The sequence below is a fragment of the Rhopalosiphum maidis genome, chromosome 2 (genome assembly GCF_003676215.2).
Source record: "Rhopalosiphum maidis isolate BTI-1 chromosome 2, ASM367621v3, whole genome shotgun sequence".
In the NCBI taxonomy this organism is placed as follows: Eukaryota; Metazoa; Arthropoda; class Insecta; order Hemiptera; family Aphididae; genus Rhopalosiphum; species Rhopalosiphum maidis.
In genome coordinates this window covers 78,330,854-78,350,576 of record NC_040878.1, presented here as the reverse complement: position 1 = coordinate 78,350,576, position 19,723 = coordinate 78,330,854, and the positions used below count along the sequence as shown (strand labels likewise).

The window sequence follows — 19,723 nt, the reverse complement described above, 5'->3', positions numbered from 1 at the left end:
TACGCAATAACAATTTTGATTTATTTTAAGATATTATTATATGTATTTATGCTATAAAACATATTTTTACTGTTTAATCTTAGAAAAGGTATTATTACATTTTGAGTTATATGAGTTGAAACAATATAGTATAAATAATATAATAAATGCAATATTTTCAAAATTAATTATATCAACATAACATAATATGAATAGTAAAATAAATTACTATACATAATAGTTAATAAAAATAAAATGATATCATAAAATATAGTTTGTGATAGACAATGTTTTTCCTTTAGACAATCTCTGCTTAAAATCGTTTTTCGTATACAACAATATACATATATTATAGAATTTAAATTTAACACACCCATAATAGTAGCCACTCAATATCTAACGTATAGTAGAGCGATATCTACTTGCCTACCATTTTTTGTTTTTTTTACTATATCGAAAAAATAACGGATATTATATGTATTGACTGTGTAATAATAAAAATATTAACTATAGTCTACATCTCAAATGTGTAACCAAATATTAATAATCTATACCCGGAAACAGCAAATCTATGGCATGCATGCCCTATAACTTATAAGTAACGCATTGGCAAAATTTTTATTTTTTACAACACTTAAAATATATTTGTTTCATAGTTGAATTATTAAAAATAACTGCATGTGAAAAAAAATTATTAGCTATACATATACTAAATTAAAAAGTTACTAATTATACAATTTTGAAAATTTATAACTTACTTTACTTATATTTTGTAGACTGAAATAATTACTCATTCCATACTCACAATAAAAATTAATATTCTTATCAATAAACAATACTGTGAAAATTTATTTTCCATGTTGACTAAAATCAAACCAAAATATGATAAATGAGACTATAGAACTGTTTGTGTTTCATTAAAACTTACAATATACCCACATACCTACTAAAAAATTTACAATTATTAATAGTAACAAAAGTCATAATACAATATTGGCGTGGAAATTTAGTCAACAATTAAAATAATATAAATTATCATCTATGATTGTAATATTCAAATTACAAGATAAATCTCAACAGTTAGAACAGAAAGAAGCTTTTCAATCAGGTAATGTTTATATTTTATAAATAACATGTAAGTATTAACTCCCCTCAAATTTTTTTTCAGAAATGGCTTTTTTTTTTACTCAGATGAGGTATTGATTTCTATTTTTTAGATTTAATTCGAATCCCAAAATTTAGGCTTAAGACGTTTAAGTACGCCTGCACAGTTCCAATACAACCCTATTGTTATAAAAATTAATAGAGATTCGATATTGATGAATTTTTGAATTTTTTCTTTAATCCTTTGTACGATGACATTAACTAGGTTACAAGCTTAGAATTTTGTTTCATGTTTCATTGATTGAGAACATTATGAAAGTTAAATGTTGCATATTTAAGTTATTTTTAAGCTATATACCAATGTATATATTTATTTTTATTATTAACATTAATTTTTTCATATTATTCATAATGTTTTTATTTGTTTCATTTTTCACTGTACCATCAGATTATTTTTCTTAAATTTTAGATTTTAAAGAAAAATTTAAAATTTTTAAAAATATTTGTATTATAATTATTGAAGGTTTTTATTGCTATGATTAGATTTACCGCAAACATCTGCAGGTGCTCGTGCAGATATACACATATAACACATGCTTTTACAGATATATGTTTACATGATTTTTCTTCAAATAATAAAAATTATATTTTTAATAATTTTGAAAAAAATGCAGATAATTTTTTATCGTCATCTTTTTTGTTTTATAGAATACAGATTATCATTCATCAACAATCAACACCCTATCACTAAAGTAATCTCTCTCTAGGTGTATAAATAATATATATTAACTGTAGCTTATATAATGGATTAGTATTGAAATCGCCGCAGCGACGATTTGCCTTTCAACCACAAAAACGGCGACGGAGATGACGAATCTGATGCGATTGTTGTGCCCATGCCGCGAGTGTTGACGACAAATGGGCTCGACGACGATGATGACGACGATTTTTGAAAGACGAAGTGTGTAGCGGAAGCGGCGTTCATGACATTATCCCGGTGGCTGAACGGGTATATGGTCTTGGATGGTTTGCCGAAGACTGCGATCTCACACCGGACCATGCCGCCGTGCGAGTCGTGCGATCTACGGGCGAGATCGGCTGACGCGAACCAGCCGGTACGTCTGGACAAGAGCTCGAGTGTGAACACGGCCGCGGCCATGGAGAATCCGCACACCACCACCGCGTACGTGGTGTACAGGTCTGAGTTGCGGAGTTGCCGCTCCTTGCTGCCCAGGTTAAGTGGGCAAATTACCGCCTCCGGAAGGTCTTTGGTCTGCAGATGCCTCACGATACCCGACTCCATGTACGACAGCATTCTGCTCGTATAATATAAAAATCGAAATTTTTTTTAATGATACTCAACGTTTATATTGGAATCAAAAAAAAATGAATCTATACTTGTAAAAAAATAATAAACGTTTTATAATTTGTACCTATACACAAATCGCAGATTGTTAATAATAACAAAAATCTAATAAAATTTAAAATTCAACTATAGTCAATAGACGTTTGTATACGGCCCTGGTCTATATACTATAATATAGTTCAATGGTAGGTAATATAAGCTATTATTTATTACATATTGATGTATATTATAATAAGAATACTGAATAACTATTAATATATTTATTTTTTAGGCCCATTTCACAGCTACTTGTATAAAACGACGCACATCGAACGCGCGAATAACGACAAATGTATTGTATGAAGGTAGAAATAAAAATTGAAATCGTAAAAATAATATTTTAAATCGAAAAATATGTTTAGAATCTAATTGAAAATCAAAAAACAAATTGATATTGTGCATAAAATTATAAAATTAATATATTATTTTTAATTAAAATTGTAAAATTTCATTTCGATTTCAAGTCTTGTAAAACTCGCTGAACTGGTAGGAACTAAAAAATGTATCAGTCATTATTGTTTTACATATTATACTCTTATAATAATAATATAATTATCATAAGGGACTGTGAGTTCATGAATTTGCATATCAATGTTTCCAAGTTCTATTAAATAGGTACAAGGTAACAAAGAAATTGTGTTCAATATTTGTGACATTGATTTAATAATATAATGTTTTGCATAAAAAAAATTATCTTTGCATACTTTGAAATTTCTATAATATATACTTAACATATTTTACCTTAATTATGCATTTGCTTTTTACTTTAAAAATGTCTATGTTATTACATTGTTAAAAAATTTAATTTAAATACCATATTTTTAACATATCAATCAAAAATAACATTTGTCTGAAAACTTAAAAAAAATATACTTTCTTCAGAATTTAAAGATATAATAAAAATGTAAGCAGTTAACAGTTATGAATTATTAAAAAAACAATGATCGATCCGCAAGTCCAATTAATACTATTATATAACTGAACAAAATAATATATTTATTCATAAAAGTCTGAAGTCTGAATAAGGCACCTTAAGTATAGAATTATTCACAATATATTATAAGTCATTCGTTTATTATAAAAATATATTTTTTTAACTGTTAAATATTTTAATCATCAACTTATTATTCCAAAGTTTTAATAAGATATTATTATATTGATAATACCGCATATTTTACCATTAAACTATTATATCTACTGACCACATAATCTCATAAGTAAGTTATAAAATGTATCAAATTCAATAATGGTATAATTCATTTTTTTATTTATTTATATTCTTTTTGTTATACAATTACATTAAAATGTATAAATAAATTTAAAAAATAATTTTTGTATTCCTACATTAATTCTATTACCAAATTCCCGTCCTGTTATATGTATACGTTCATGCAATAACTCTTTAGAGTTTAAAATAAAATTAATTTTGTAATATAGATAATCATGATTCATAATAATTAGGTTTTAAATATTGATAACTGATAACTGATAAATAGTTTTTATCGTAGAAATGCAAAATTAATTTAAATAACATAATGCATATACTATATAGGTAAGTATATAAATAATGCTTATTACATTTTAATTTTATAGCAACATTAGTATAGAATATTTAATATTTATACTATAACTAAAAGGAACAGTAACCGTTTTGAAAAAAAATTCAAGGAGGACTGGGTGAATTTAATAAAAATACACAAACAAAATATGCAAAAATAATAAATATGTAATAATATTATGCTTCGTATGGCCGAAGACTATCCAAGCATACGTACCATTTTATTATATTGTCATATTGAAACTTATAAGTTTTAAAGTATGTATATACATAGTTAATAAATTATATAAATTAATATTTTTCATACTTAATATCGTATATTAATAGGAAAAACAATTCCCAAGGTGGAGGTGATGGGGTGCCCACTGCCCATTCCCTTAAAACCACTATTGAGAAAGAATTATAGGACATCTGATCGAGCACTCTATAATATAAATTTATTAAATAGTAAACATAATTTATAAATTTTAAATACATTTTAACCTTAGATTTTCCAAAGCAGAAATAATGTAGCATTATATTATATAGATAATTGCACGAATAAAAGCTTACATAGGATTGAATAGAGGTGGCAAAATACTGTGTTTAGGGTAGACAAATGACATTGATCTTGTCAAATATGGATCTGTAGTCAACACATAACGACACCGCTCCTTATCATCTGTTATTGACCTTTCGATGTGCAACATTAAAAAATTTAGCCAATTCTTATCGTGTAGAAGCAACGTTCCTAAATATTGTATAAAGCGGAAAAAAATCTTTATTCAAAATTAGGGTAAGATTTAAGGTTTCTTACAAAAATAAGATACCATTTTCCAGACAGCATGGAGAAATACGGTATCTTATTTTTAGAAAAAAGTAGCTACAAACCAACATTTTATAATAATCGTCATATACGGTATAAAATTTAAGTAACAAGGTTTTATACCGTATAATTGTATAATATTGAAAAAATAATTATATCGATTAAATTCTATACTATATTTAATTGTATTTTCTTACCTGATGAAATATAATTTAAAATAGTATTAATTTCGTCGATATTTATAACCATAAATTGACCATTTCCCTCGAACATTGATTGCCTCAGTGGCTTCAGATCATTGTCCACCTTGACGATGTACTCGACGGCGCTACCCTCTGAAGAAATCCATCGGTACTCATTACTCGCGATATCTTCTATTCTTTTTATGGGTAACGTAAATTTGGACAGTGTTAAAAACGCAGTCAAATTTGCCGTATAGAACGAGGTCAATATCATTATGAATATCCACCATGTGGCGAATATGAGTCTAGCAGAATCTATACAAATATTTAGTTTAAAATACGTAATTGCATTACCAAACATCAGATGCAGATTTGTGATTTATATAGATGTATTATTTTTTATATAGCTATATAGATACTTAGGTAGTTGTATCATATAATATGTATGTATTAAAATAATGTATGCAGAGCTTAAAGTTGGACAAAATGCCAAAAGTACTACGAGCTTCTTATACATAATTTTAAGTGTTCTATAATATAAACTTAAATACCTAATTTTTATTACTCGAAAATATTAATTATATTACTTTACCGCAGCCGATTGTCGGGGGTGAGGGCCGGGGTCTTTGTACTTATAATATAAATGTGTAGGTTTGCACTGCAATATAGTATCAAAAAAGCTAGCCAGTTAATTCTTAATAAATAAATAATCATAATACACATAAAATATAATAAAAAATATAAATAACCCATAACAAAAAAGTATTGCATTAAAACCGGACACAATTATACGGAATAGTGAGATTATAAAATAAATTTCACTAAGTATGACACTGTATAATTGTTTTACTAAATTTAAAAATATTTAGTAAGATAACTTTATGCTATTAAAATGATAGTATTTCAAAAATAAAAAACTATTTTTAATAGAGGAAATTGTTTGATATAAATCCAAAGCATAAACTAACGTATCTTTTGAACAAAATATTAAAACGCTGTCAAAAACAAGGCGATTGAGCCTCCTTGCCTTTTTTTATGCCGCTCTAGCCTTTAAACGTTACAATGTATGGATTCATTTGTGTATTATATAGGCAGACAAGTAGATAATGATGACCACTTTTATTTACATTTATTGTCTATACAACTTATATAGGTTATAATGCACGTTTCATTTCAACAGTTCAATATCCAAATTTAAAACTAATAGTATTTTGTTGTATATTGAAGATAATTATAACTAAGCACTAGCTTAACGATTTATAATACGTACCAGTATCTGGGTTCAAAGATGATCCTTGTTTCATTAACGCACCATATACGAACCAAATGCATGTGGGTATTGAATATACCCCTGAATCGTGACCACAGAGTTTATGTCTTAACATCATAATACCATAAATAATTGGACCCACTGCTATCAGTGACATCAAAATTAATAACCACACCTATAAAAGGCCAATGTATAATAATTTTTGATAATATAATCGATTTTTAAATTATAATAATAATAAATCAATAAATTATGTATTAATTATAATTTATAATTAAATTATTATTATAAATAAAAAGTAAATTTATATAAATCTTTGACACTTTTTTTAGAAAATTATTACTTATTAGTTATTACGTTATTATAACTACAATAATAATATACAAATTGTATTTTTTATAATATCATAAATTCATAACATTCATCATTCATTATCATTTATCATCGTTCATCGATAAATGAACTAGATACTTTGTTAAAATAATGCTACCTCAATTTCAAAAGGCGCTAATAAACCGGATCCAGTTGCACTTTCTTTAGGCCTTTTCATAAGCACGACGTATTGGAATTGAGTCAACTCTATACCCCACTTGACAATGTCATCCAGTCCCGGCAAAACCGGTATAAAAGCAGCTGCCATATCTACTTCCTAAAATAATATACATATAATAGGTTAATAAGTATATAATTTTTAAGAATAAATTAGGTAGGTTGTAGGTAATCATAAAAATACATTTTTATTTTCCGAATAAAAATGCACGTGACGCGCAAGACATATCACATCAGAGGCGTATACTAAAAGTTAATGAGAGGGTTGGATTCTCACCATAGCCATTTTGTTTTTAAGATATTGTATGAAATTATGTTTATAAGATTAAGATTACAATTTAAAAGTATATTACTAATACAGTAATACGTTAACATAATATTTTGTCAAAAAATTAATTTTATTTAAAAATATAATTAAATATGTATATGTAATTAATTTGGAATAATTGGAAACGACAAAAAAAATGGACTAAAAGCGTCCCGAAAGAAGTTCGTCAGGGCAACACAAAACTGTATATTATAATAAAAGATCTTAATTACAACATAAATATTTATTATTTTTTATTAAGCTAATAATGTATTTCTGCTGCTGTAACTACACTTCCACTATCTTTACGGATTTATGCGTAGATGTGTGTAATGTTCTACCTACACAATTACGTTTTAGTAATAAATAACAACAGTAACCAAAAACTATAGCCTATACTCTATAGGTATACAGATTGGTCGAAAAAATGTTATCATTATCCGTAGAAACATTTGACTAATTGTATCTTTAAGATAGTATATAGTATATACGTATGTTTAAATATGCCCTTTATAAATGAGTACCTACGTAAGTTGTATCTACTTATATAACCACTACTATATGCTATTATATTTTTAGATTATATATTTAAGTATTTTTTATTTTAAACTAATCATGTCTACAAAAACTTATTTTTATGCAGCTTTTACATTACGTAATTATAGTTATTTAAATATTATATTGCATGTACATTGATTTTTTTTCTACTTTTTTTTTTAATCACGTACAGCTTTTGTTTAATTTATAGGTTATAAAGCAATTAAAATAATGAAAAAAAGTTTGAATTCATAATAAAGTTAATAATCGATATATTGAACAAATCTAGTATTCTAGTATTACGGGTAAATTGAATATTTGCAGTAGTTGCCAATATTATTGTAAATAAAATAAATTAAAAAACATAAATAATAATATATGATGAATAATATTAAACAATAGTTTATATTATTATTATTCTACCGTACACCAAGTGCACAGATTAGTTGATAAAATCACTTACGCATTAGAGGAAAAAGTTTACTGTACTGGAACCTTCCTCAATGTTTCCCAAGCATTTGATAGGGTATGGCATACAGGTTTACTCTATAAACTAAAACACCTACTACCCAGTTACTACTACTTAATCCTAAAATCTTATTTAGAAGACCGTTTTTTCTCAGTGCGTATAGGCTCTGCTATCTCCTCTCTAGCAGAAATTAATGCTGGTGTACCACAAGGTGCAGTTACTGCCCCTCTACTTTTTAATTTATTCATCTCTGACCAACCTAACTCAAACCAAACCCTAATCGATGATTTTGCAGATGATAAAGCTATAGTAGCTTGCAGTGCAGATCCTAACTTAGCTTCTCTCTATGTTCAAAATCATCTCCACCTTCTCGAAACATGGTATAAAGAATGGGAAGTAAAAATTAATGAAAGAAAATCCACACATTGTACTTTTACTCTTCGACACGGCACATGCCCGACACTATTTCTTAATAACTAAACCTTACCTAATGCCCAATGTGTACAATATCTTAGAATTCACATTGACCGTCGACTTACTTGGGCACCACACATCAAAAGCAAAATTGTCGCACTTAATAACCGCTTTCGTTAATAACCTTATTAACTACCAAAAAAATAAAACTACCTAACAAACTATTAATTTATAAACTACTTCTAAGACCCACCTGGAAATATGGCATCCAGCTCTGGGGTGCAGCTAAAATATCTAATACTAACCGTATTCAAAGATTCCAATCCAAAGTTCTTCGAACAGTTTCAAAAGCTCCAATCTACATCTCCAATAAATCTCTCCACTCTGATTTAAAAATATCAACTGTCACCGAGTTAGCCAAACTACATTACAAGCATTTCAATAGCCGACTAACCCAACACCCAAACCCTCTTATTACTCAACACTCATCCGCAACTATTCCAGGCAACCCTAAAAAAAGACTAAAAAAACAGTGGTGTCGTGACCTGCTAAGATAAATTGAAAAAAAAATGTAAAAATGTGTAATATAGTCTAACTACTATCTTGACGAAGTACCTCCATTGGGAGGTTTCTTCACTCTGTTATTCCTGTTATTGTATTATTATATAAATTAAGCTTATTGTTCAAATTTGTAACAAATTGCTAAATAAAGAATTAAGTTTAAAAAAAAAAAAAAATTATTATTATTTTTATTGTCCTAAGTCATTTTTCTTATTAAGTAAATATTAAATATAAAAATATTTATTGATTTTGAATTATTCCATTTATGTAAAAACTACATAAAAATATTGCTAATTTAAAAATAGATAGGTAAAGTTACTTAGAATATTTACTATGTCCAAGGTCAATTGAAATTTATATTTTTATATTAACTACTATACGTTTTTTATTATTGATAATTTTTTTTTTCTGAATTATTTTTGATTTTCAATAAACCAACATTATATATTTTTTCACTAACATGGATTGTGTATACAATAAATATTATGTTTAAGTAATTTTTAAGATAAAAATTATTGCATACATTACCTTATGTTCAATTATTTTATAGTTTAAGTTAATTAACAGAGTTTTTAGTACTAAATCCAAATGTATAGCTATGTTTATGTTACATATAAAATTATAAATATATAAATATATAAGATTCAAAAAATACATAAATTTAAATTTTTATAATCCCCCCCCCCGAGATTTCATTTTTAAATCCAAATAAAAATAAATAAAACAAACTTGAATAATGTCCTTTTATTAGTAGGTTGATAGTTTTAGGTTATTTAGGTTATTAAGTTATTGTTCTATATATATCTATAATACAAAAGTCTCAACATATAAACTTAAATAAGATATTTAATTTCCAATTATAGAATAGTTACTTTCCTATAAAAACGCACATTTGATATTTTAAGTGATGAGAATTTGATTCGAAATTCGACAATAAAAAAAAATTAAACGTAAGGTAACTCATGCATTATAAATGGAGTTATTTTCATCTCACCCCATTCACTAGCATATATATGATACTGCCATTTTCATTTAACAAGGTTTCTCTTGTTGGTATCACTACGTCGTAAGTGAATCCATACCGTTGACGAAGCGTTTCCACAATTTCAAATGCAATTCCGTGACCAATAAGTGTACCGTTAATTTCTTTTGTAACCCAACTCAGAGGTTTCGAATTCTATGATACAGAAAGACGTTTCAATTTATTAGCTCGTCAAAAATGTTAAAATATAATTTATTACATATTATTTATTATAGTATATCATAGAGATATGACAACTTTATATTCAAATGTGTCAGATCATTATTGTGATACACTCACCTGTATAATATTATACGTATTTTTCTTTAGTTATAACTTATAATTACTTAAATTTTTGTAATTAGTTATTCAATGTAGAATTTTTTTAATTGTTTAATACTTACTGGAAATGTAGCAATTTTCAACCGTTTACCCCGCAGAATTTCGTATTGAATCTGAAAGTTGTTTTTCAGATCACACTGATATTCTCTACTATTAATGTATTTCGCTTTATGCTCAGATACTAAATAAAATTAAATAAATAACAGTTACTACTCACTCCTAAATTCTTAATTCTTACAAATATTGTAATGCATTTCATAAGAAATAAAATTTAAATATTATTCTTATTTTAATCATTATTTATGAAAAAACGGTGCTGGCTAAGGGCTTATCGATGTATCCAATTTGCACAAAAAAAACTTTAAATTATTAAAATAAGAAAATAAAAAATAAAAACTTGCAATAATCCAATTCGCAAACCCTTAAATAGTAGGTATAATTATACAGGAAATTATACTAAATGAACGCTTGTTAATACGAAATAATCGTAGATTACAATCGGATATAGACATATTTTTTATACCAGGAACCAAAGCACCCCTCCCTCTTTCACCAAATCCCACTTTACAATAGAGAAGCGGATTTATTTAATCTCTATCTTTTCATTGCAATCCGTTTCCCATAGTAATAAATTGATATGTGGTTCCAGGTGCAGCTTGTTATAAGAATACTAAGTACGACTGCCCCGAAAATGGGAAAAAAATGTTTTAAGTTTAACAGGTTTAATCATAATTTATAATAGAAGATTGATCGTTCAAGAAAAAAATAAGTGTATCTATATCATGAATTGTAAAAGTTAATAAAAAAATTAACTAAAGAAGAACCTAAAACTATTATAATAATCCTATAATAAATTTAGTTGGTGAGTGATGGATGGGTTGTTTTGAACCTCGCTCTTTGAGTTATGAAGATTCAAGCCCCCATTGTGTGGTTCACTGATGTTAAAAAAAATAGCGAATGTTACACTCCTAAATCATTTTAACGCACGGATGCAGTTACAAAAATTATTACGATTAATCTATTGGGAAGATTTCGACTATGACATTATAAGGTAAGCTTTAATTCTTAAATTTGACTAATATGCAGCTAAAAAATATGATAAATGTCTACCTCTCATCCAACCTTCAATGTAAAAACCAAATATTTAAGCTATAGCGTAAATATAATATATTATTTTAACGGGTAAACACCATAATAATTATGGATGCGAAATTTAAACTTACTCCATTTCCACGGTGGCGCTAAAGTAGTTTCTGTATTATTCGGCGGTGGCCAATTGGCACAAAGCGCTAACAACAATGTATTGGTCAACGCCATAGGATTTATGTTTATAAAATTATTAAGTTCTTAGGAGTTTCGGCAGTTGATGAATGAGTACTTACTGTCGCTGTGTTCGACACTAACACGACCGTGATTTATTTCGAGTTGTGCTGTCAAAACTGTCTCCTGTTGAATAAATGATTACATCGAAAGGGTGTTTATTTAACCATAACAATCGGTCATAATATTATGTATGTTTTAAAATAATGAAACATGTGTTAAATATTAACGATTACTGTGTGACTGAATGTGCATAGAAATACGTAATACGTAGTGTCACAGAATAATTTAGTATCGTATGCGTTTTTATTATTATGAGTATGCTTAAATTATTATATAGACGGTAATCAAAATCGAATCGTTGACTATATCGAGTGCCATAAGCTCATAAATTATTGTTAAAACTAAAAACCTATCTTCAATTCAGGAATATAAGACATAATAAGCGGTTTTTAAGCATAACCGATTCCAATAATCAATGTTTCTATTCATTATTAGTCAATAGTCAATGACCAATATTGTGGCAACGGAATCTTTGAATGACTAAATATATTTGTATTTAGTCAAATACACCCATTAAAATATGTTTTCAATTTAAATAAACAGTGTATTATCATAATATCCAATTCAGTGGGGTTTTCAAGGAGTAGTGCACCCCCGTCTCCCACAACTATCACAAATAACTTTCAAATAGATTAAAATTCTAGAACATGCAGTATATTTTTAAACTTGATTTTTTTTTTTTGGTATTTTTATACTCGAAAAATTTTCATAGACTATACTTAGAAACCTAAATACATAAAAAATGTATAAAAATACTTGATTAATACAAAAAAAAGATAATTATATTATTATATTTATTTCATGAAGATATAAGTTACTGTGATACCTATACAAACAATGATATTATAATATTGATAAATGCAAAATCATGACATTTACAAGGTCACATAACTCAATTCATTACACCTAAACATTCGCAATTACCCATTACTTCGCATAAATAATTTATGTGATCTTGGTACAATATTTGAATCAAATCTTTTCTTTAATAAACACATCCAACATATTATCAATAAATCATCTTCTATATTAGGCTTTATTACGATAAATTGTAAAGACTTCAAAAACCACAATACATTAAAAACTCTCTTTATGTTCTTATAGTCAGGTCTAAGCTCGAATATAATTCAATTATTTGGTCTTCCTACTTAAATACGCAAGTTCAATGGACCACCAATAATGTTTGTGAACTGTAACAAAATAATGAATAACGTTAATCATAGTTTAATTATGTAATTTCGTTCAAATTTTAACTTAGAATATCTATAAAAAAAATATGCTTATAATATAATATTTTTTTTAATTTTTTTGGCTTTAGTATGAAATACTTACTTAGAACTCTTTGGAATTAATTTTCAAGTTTTTATTTACCCAGCGAATTACTTTTTATCTATATTTTAAAAAAAAACTAATAAATTTAAATTTAAATGTTTATAAATGGGTAGTATAAATATCCCAAAAAGAGTTTAAATATTTTTAAAATCATATCAAGTATAAAATATGATTAGGCGTGTTATATACGTTTAATGAAAATGTCTAGTATCTACAATGATTCATTTTCGAGTTAAACCAAAAAAACTAGATTTGCTTAAAATTCATGTTTATCCTTAATTTTATTTTTTTTTTTTGGTTATTTTGAAAAATACTTGGAAATTTTAATTTTTACCTCTTCAAATTACATATTAGATCCAATATACAATATACTATCGAAACCATTCTCAACATTGAAAATTAAAGCAGTTTTCCTATTACTTATCGAACGCGCATACACAGAAAAAATGCATATTCCAAAATCAATACATTCGTCGCTCCTCTCAGAACATAAAATACAAACCACAATAATTGTATAATTTATTAATAATTAAATAATTATAAATTAAATATAATATACCATTGTATAAAATAATTTTCATCTCTAATAATTAGATTTAGATAAAATGCTATGCGTGTTTGTACTTACTACCTACCATTGTTTGTATAGAGAAAAATAGCAAAGTATGATATAATATTAATTTATTTAATTCATTGGGTTATTGCTAGTGAATATAATGATTCAACAACAGTAACCATAGAAACTGGCGAAGACACTAATGTAAGTATAAAAGAAGAAATAATATTTGAGTTCAATAATAATATTATTATAGTTCAATTAATATAACATTATGTATTTACGTAAATAGCTCTAGTCTTTATTATTAATATGGAATCATACTTGGATGAAGTAAACAACAACAGAAATATGGGTATAACGACATTATTGGTAGGTTAATACTTTAATAGGTACTATATTTAATGACAATTATAAATTTATAAATAATTATTATATTGTTTCAAAAATACAGTGATAAAAATTAATGTTAATAATATAAAAACCAAATTGGTAGGTAGTAAAGCCGTAGTGGTACCTACTTATTAGATAAAGAACATTTAAAAAAATATTGGTATGGTCACTGTTCAATTAAATTTTTTAAAATTAACTATAAATGGGTGTTTATTTTCATTGAAGTTATTTTAATGTTAACTTTATTAACTAAAGTCATTTTTTACAATACTTCAATATTTAAAATACAATATTATATTTTAAACCATTTTCACGTTAAACTGTATATTTATATTTAAAAATATTGCTTTACCCAACACAAGCAAAATACAAACATTACCAAATATTCAATTTTAAGGAGGATACTGTCAAAAATCGGAATTTGGATCAAATCACTTCACTTAAATTACAAGCTCCTATGTCTGTAAACCGTTTGTGTATGTTGGGTACTTATGTACCTAATTTGGTAGAGCTTGATTTAACAGACAGTTTTCTTCCATCATTCAGGTTATTAATGCATTATACAATAAATTTAGAAAATGTTATTAACACTTAATGTTTGTGTGTAGAGATTTTGCATTTAAACTTGATAATTTGAAAGTCCTAAAAGTAGCCTCCTGCCATCTAAAATCATTGGATGGAGTTTGGAATATACCAAACTTGGAAGAATTATTTGCCTCTGACAATGAAATCAATGACCTGATGCTATGCTCTACACTAGTTAAACTTATCACTCTAGACTTATCTAGGTATATTTTATAATATATTATATTAAATATGTTTACAATTTTAAACAAAATAAAATTTTATAGAAATAAAATCATGGATTTGACAAGGTTACACTTTTTAAACTTTTGCGAACAATTAAAAAGTTTATCTTTGTCAGGGTGTCCAGTGGCTAAAGTTGAAAATTTTGAAAAAAATGTCCGCAGTATTTTACCAAACTTGAATCATTTTAATGGAAATCAAATTTTAGGTAAGAAACCTTGTATATTATATTTAATTTAAATTAAAAAAAAATAATTTATATATATTTTATTTAATATTGGTAACTTTAATAAAAAGAAATTGAACAAGTTAAACCCAAATTGACCATTGAATCAATAGTCTGTGGTAATATAACTGCTGCATTACGAAGTAGAAAAACTAACTACAGTAAAAATAAGGTACCTAAACCTATTGATATTTATAAAAGTATTAAGTATAAAAAAAATATATCACCATATGAGTAAGTTATAATAATTATAAAGATAAATTAAGTACTATACAAGCTTAATGTTAAATAGTATTGTGTTAATATCTACTACAGTAAAGAAAATAAATAATTTAAATTAAAACATTTCTAAAAATATCTACTAGATATTTGATGGAATAATTTGTTTTATGTATAACACTAATAAGTAATAAAAGTACTTTATTTTATAGGATGCGCAGTTTGGAGATGGACATATAGTATTAAATGATGTAAAGAAGTAAATAAATAATAGAATATAGAACAATATTAAATTACAAAACTAGTTTAACATTATAGTACTTTATTAATACAGCAACTGAGTTAAACAAAGAGCACATATTTTATTATATAATTACACATACCTTTTTTTCATTTTCTTAATTAAATCGATGTATAACATTAATAATAATAATAGTAATAACACAGTCTTCATAATTAATAATAATGTCAACGGTTACGCAAACAAAATATTATCCATATTTAATTATACAAAAATTGTAAAACTAAAAAATGTGTAACCTACTTTATATTCTAATCAAATTCTTCAACACCTCCTGCATTATCATCTGAATCTTGTTGGTCAAAATCAGTCATTCGGACATCTTGATCTTCACCATATTGAATCATTGTGTTAATAGTATATAGTAAACCAGAAATACTCTCCTCATCTTTTATATTTAATGGTACAAATTGAACAAGACTATAGTCTTCAATCATTTGCCCAATACATTTAGATAAATGCCGATATTTTTTTCCCCAGCTTGTATGACTTTTTACGTCAGATAACAATGCGCGAGCATCTGGCTCTAAATAACTAAATTGATAAATTTAAAATAAAAAACATTAAATTAAAAAAAACAATAAATTTTATTTATTACTTGTCTAAATGTTTTCTAGCTGTTTTACTAAGTAAGTCCATTTTTGAAAGAACATTAACATGAGGTAGTTCTAAATTTATCATAACCGATAAAGCAGCCATTGTTCCTAAAATTATACGTTCATTTTTTATAAAATATGTTTAAATATTTTAACAATATTACATATAAAAATTAATTCATGCAGTTCTGAGTTTCTGACCTATAGAATAAAATATCACTCGGAGTAATATTATTTTTTTATATCATTAATAATAACCATGATTTGAAATTGTATTCTATGATATATACCATGCGGAGCTTGATATTAAAGAAATTATACATGGACATTGAAAAGTGCCCAGGATTAGAAAACCCACAAAGACCGGTAAACACACATTGAAGTACTTGAATTTGTGCTGTATAATAATAGTATAAGGTATATTATAACTTTACAAATTTTAATACATTGAAATACATTACCCTATAATTTTTAAAAAATTCTTAGTATGTGAGAGTAATAAAAAGACTTATTAAAATTTCATCGATTCAAAATTATCTAGGACATATTGTAACAACTTTGGATTTTAACCATTATATAATTAGAAATATGAAGTAACAATAAAATCAATGTTTTAGGCATAATAATAACAAAAAGTATACATTTTCTGAAGCTACAATTGTTTATGATTAAAATGTGTTTTCTTCCTTTTTTTCAGATTTAAATGGTTTTTGTTATTATTAATACTACTTTAAAATTTGAACCCTCATTAAAAAAAAAGATATACATCTATATATTACCAGAAATGAACTTAGGTCCATCTACCATGAACTGAGAATCTATCAGCATAACTGAACACACATTAAATCCCCAGTTTTGAAGTAATTCTGCCAATTGTTTAACAGTTTTCATATGGGTATATAATTCTATTTGTCCAGGCAAATCAAATAAAATATAATCATCATCATCATCACCCAACTGTTCTCTAAGCCAATCTTGATTTTCTATTAAATATCTGTAAGCCAATATTTTGTTAAGATATTTACTTTAATTAATAATAGTTTACTTACTCCATACAAAATACCAATCCTCCATTAGGCCCAAAATGTAGTATTTCATCATCCATAGCATCATCAACATGAATCAATTCGCGTATATCAACAGTTGGACTGTATTTGAAACGTTCAGCTGCTGGATCCAAATTAACTACCATCACTGAATTTTTTTCATTTTCAATATGTTCTGCTACAGCAGAACAATATGTGGACTGAATTAACATACAAGAAATTATTATTAAACACGATTTAAGAAGTGATTTAATAAAATCACAATATTAGGATACTTTATGATTTATTTTATAGATTAATTTTCACGATAAATGTATATAAAAAATGAAGGCCCCGGTGACAATAACCAGATACGGCCACATTTTTCAAAAATTGTTTTTTGATATAGAAATATTCAGAAAAAAAATCTTTATCGATGGATATAAAAACCGTCCAATGAATAATACTGCAATACAATAATAAAAACTGGTTTTTAAATTTCTATTGGGTCCAATAACCAGATATGTCTGGACGTATCCATTGAAACAGTATATATCTATTTTTTTTTGCGCCCAACGCTTCTATACAAATTTTGGTTTTCTATTGGTTGCAATAATCGGATATAAGTGGGCTTATTAACTACAGTAAAATATTTTATTGGTTAGTAAGTTGAAACAAGCATTAAGCAGATACGTCAAAAAACTAAATTGGAAATATCTGATTATTGCGACTATTGAAAATGTAATCATCATAATTTTTTAGTTTTTCATAAATATTATCATGAATATAAAATACAAACCAAAGAAAATTTGTATAAGTAGAATTTATTCTGACAAAAAGAACTACCAAGTTTTTAATGTTTGGTTCATTTACCAATTTTATATAGTTTTTTTTGTTTCCTGAACATTTTGAAAAATGGACGTATCCTGTTATTGCACCAGTGCTTTCAAATGAATGTTTGTAGTTAAAACAATAAGGAATTTTAATTATTTCTACTTATGTCAAAAGATAACGGCACAATGGAAGCAATGTAGAATACATTTATTTTCTAAACAGATATTATAAAATTATAGTACTTGATATATTTACAAACTATATAGTAATATCTTAAAAGACATTACGATACTTTACATAAACAAAAAAAGTACATAAATTCAGGTCCAAATATTAGTAGATAAGCATAATAAATATTAGTCCACCAGTGGCGGACTGGATAAATGGGATACCGGGAAATTTTCCAGTAGGCCATTGCTCGTATAAAAAATGTATTTATTAATATTATTATACTGAAGTTATAAATTAAAATATTACCTAATAAGTATGTAATATTATTAAACATAAAAAGCGAGATTTTTGATTATTTTAAAATTCGGGAGTTTTAATGGCTTGAGTTTGGCCAGTCCGTGCTTGTGACAACTTATTATAACAAGTTTAAAAATAGAAATCTTAAATAGTTATTTATTTTATTTTGTTTTATATCAATTAATTAAAATATTTAAAAATTCAAAAGCTAAATTATGTTTATAAAAGTATATAATAATTATATATATATATAAAGGGCCGTTGTGTACTGAAGGACGAGGGTAACTAAAATCATGATTTTCCGGGGCTGTTATTTTCTCCCAGTCCGCCACTGTAGTCTACACTCTACACTCTACAGTAATAACATAAAACAAAAATTTTAAATTTACCTTTCCGCTTCCAGCTGGTCCCATCACTAACTGAGCATACCTCATTGTTTATATTGATGTAATTCCAAATAAATTATGTATTATTATTAATTGATACTACACACACCTTCTAAAAAAGCTGAAAATTTAATAATTATTATTAATATGTAAGTACACACTTCAAAATATTAAAAATAATAATAATTTTTGTTAAAAGTATAATAAATCATAATTATTAATATTTATAACTATTAAAATTATTAAATTGAAAGATCAAAATTACGTTTTATGTAAAGGCCATAATAATATTGTTATTATTGTTCGTTTTAAATTAAAACGTGCGAATGCCGAGATGCTTTGCTTACAAACTGGTTCTTGATTCTTAAATTCTATTTTATGGCGTATCGGTATTCAGTACTAAGCTGATTACTGATAACACAATATTGTTGAATCTGTTATTCTCTAGTATCTGTTATACTAGTATAAGGTCTATGGGTGGATGTAATATGTAGATTGCATCTCAGTAATTATATAATATAATTAAAAATATATTGGTCGTCACTTCGTCAGTTGGTATTTTAGAGTTTGAAATTTTGTATTGCATTTTATTGTATTAAAATTTGAATTATTCATTTCTAAAAACACATTTATATGTTTTTATACCCATATATCAAATTTAATGGTGTTCAATTGTCAGAAATGTATTTAAAAA

General features: G+C 26.1%; 3 protein-coding genes across 6 annotated transcripts; 1 reads left to right on the top strand and 2 right to left on the bottom strand.

Annotated features, from left to right (window-relative positions):
- Positions 1 to 1,834: 1,834 nt before the first annotated feature.
- On the bottom strand, positions 1,835 to 11,969 carry LOC113552147 (ionotropic receptor 93a). 2 transcript variants are annotated; one of them, XM_026954862.1, is made up of 8 exons: positions 11,727 to 11,969; positions 10,566 to 10,684; positions 10,135 to 10,317; positions 6,794 to 6,952; positions 6,304 to 6,478; positions 5,049 to 5,348; positions 4,599 to 4,776; positions 1,835 to 2,399 (listed from the first exon to the last, which is right to left on the bottom strand). In XM_026954862.1, exons 1-8 carry the CDS (start codon positions 11,818 to 11,820, stop codon positions 1,892 to 1,894), a joined length of 1,716 nt encoding a protein of 571 aa, XP_026810663.1. In that variant the 5' UTR covers positions 11,821 to 11,969; the 3' UTR covers positions 1,835 to 1,891. The 2 variants fall into 2 exon arrangements, with proteins under 2 accessions (XP_026810663.1, XP_026810664.1); XM_026954863.1 differs by having other exon boundaries at positions 5,049 to 5,186.
- A 1,956-nt stretch (positions 11,970 to 13,925) lies between these two features.
- LOC113552714 (adenylate cyclase-like) lies at positions 13,926 to 15,771 on the top strand. Of its 3 annotated transcripts, XM_026955578.1 has the most exons (7): positions 13,926 to 13,978; positions 14,067 to 14,146; positions 14,565 to 14,713; positions 14,776 to 14,955; positions 15,019 to 15,182; positions 15,272 to 15,372; positions 15,632 to 15,771. In XM_026955578.1, exons 2-7 carry the CDS (start codon positions 14,087 to 14,089, stop codon positions 15,680 to 15,682), a joined length of 705 nt encoding a protein of 234 aa, XP_026811379.1. In that variant the 5' UTR covers positions 13,926 to 13,978; positions 14,067 to 14,086; the 3' UTR covers positions 15,683 to 15,771. The 3 variants fall into 3 exon arrangements, with proteins under 3 accessions (XP_026811379.1, XP_026811377.1, XP_026811380.1); XM_026955576.1 differs by lacking the exon at positions 13,926 to 13,978 and having other exon boundaries at positions 14,016 to 14,146; XM_026955579.1 differs by lacking the exon at positions 13,926 to 13,978 and having other exon boundaries at positions 14,530 to 14,713.
- A 62-nt stretch (positions 15,772 to 15,833) lies between these two features.
- On the bottom strand, positions 15,834 to 19,437 carry LOC113552713 (GPN-loop GTPase 3). Its single transcript, XM_026955575.1, has 6 exons — positions 19,295 to 19,437; positions 19,033 to 19,150; positions 17,366 to 17,562; positions 17,096 to 17,310; positions 16,319 to 16,424; positions 15,834 to 16,254 (listed from the first exon to the last, which is right to left on the bottom strand). The coding sequence occupies exons 2-6, from the start codon at positions 19,075 to 19,077 to the stop codon at positions 15,972 to 15,974; spliced, it is 846 nt and encodes a 281-aa protein (XP_026811376.1). The 5' UTR covers positions 19,078 to 19,150; positions 19,295 to 19,437; the 3' UTR covers positions 15,834 to 15,971.
- Positions 19,438 to 19,723: the final 286 nt, after the last annotated feature.

Coding starts and splice junctions, on each gene's coding strand:
- LOC113552147 (XM_026954862.1), bottom strand. CDS start 11,820: ATGGCGTTGACCAATACATTGTTGTTAGCGCTTTGTGCCAATTGGCCA. Junction 10,685..11,726: donor AGCGCCACCGTGGAAATGGA/GTAAGTTTAAAT, acceptor AATTTTATTTAG/TATCTGAGCATAAAGCGAAA. Junction 2,400..4,598: donor CCACCTCTATTCAATCCTAT/GTAAGCTTTTAT, acceptor TTATACGAGCAG/AATGCTGTCGTACATGGAGT.
- LOC113552713 (XM_026955575.1), bottom strand. CDS start 19,077: ATGAGGTATGCTCAGTTAGTGATGGGACCAGCTGGAAGCGGAAAG. Junction 17,311..17,365: donor GGATTGGTATTTTGTATGGA/GTAAGTAAACTA, acceptor ATTGGCTTACAG/ATATTTAATAGAAAATCAAG. Junction 16,425..17,095: donor TGGACCTAAGTTCATTTCTG/GTAATATATAGA, acceptor GTATAATTTTAG/GAACAATGGCTGCTTTATCG.
- LOC113552714 (XM_026955578.1), top strand. CDS start 14,087: ATGGAATCATACTTGGATGAAGTAAACAACAACAGAAATATGGGTATA. Junction 14,714..14,775: donor AGTTTTCTTCCATCATTCAG/GTTATTAATGCA, acceptor GTTTGTGTGTAG/AGATTTTGCATTTAAACTTG. Junction 14,956..15,018: donor ATCACTCTAGACTTATCTAG/GTATATTTTATA, acceptor AAAATTTTATAG/AAATAAAATCATGGATTTGA.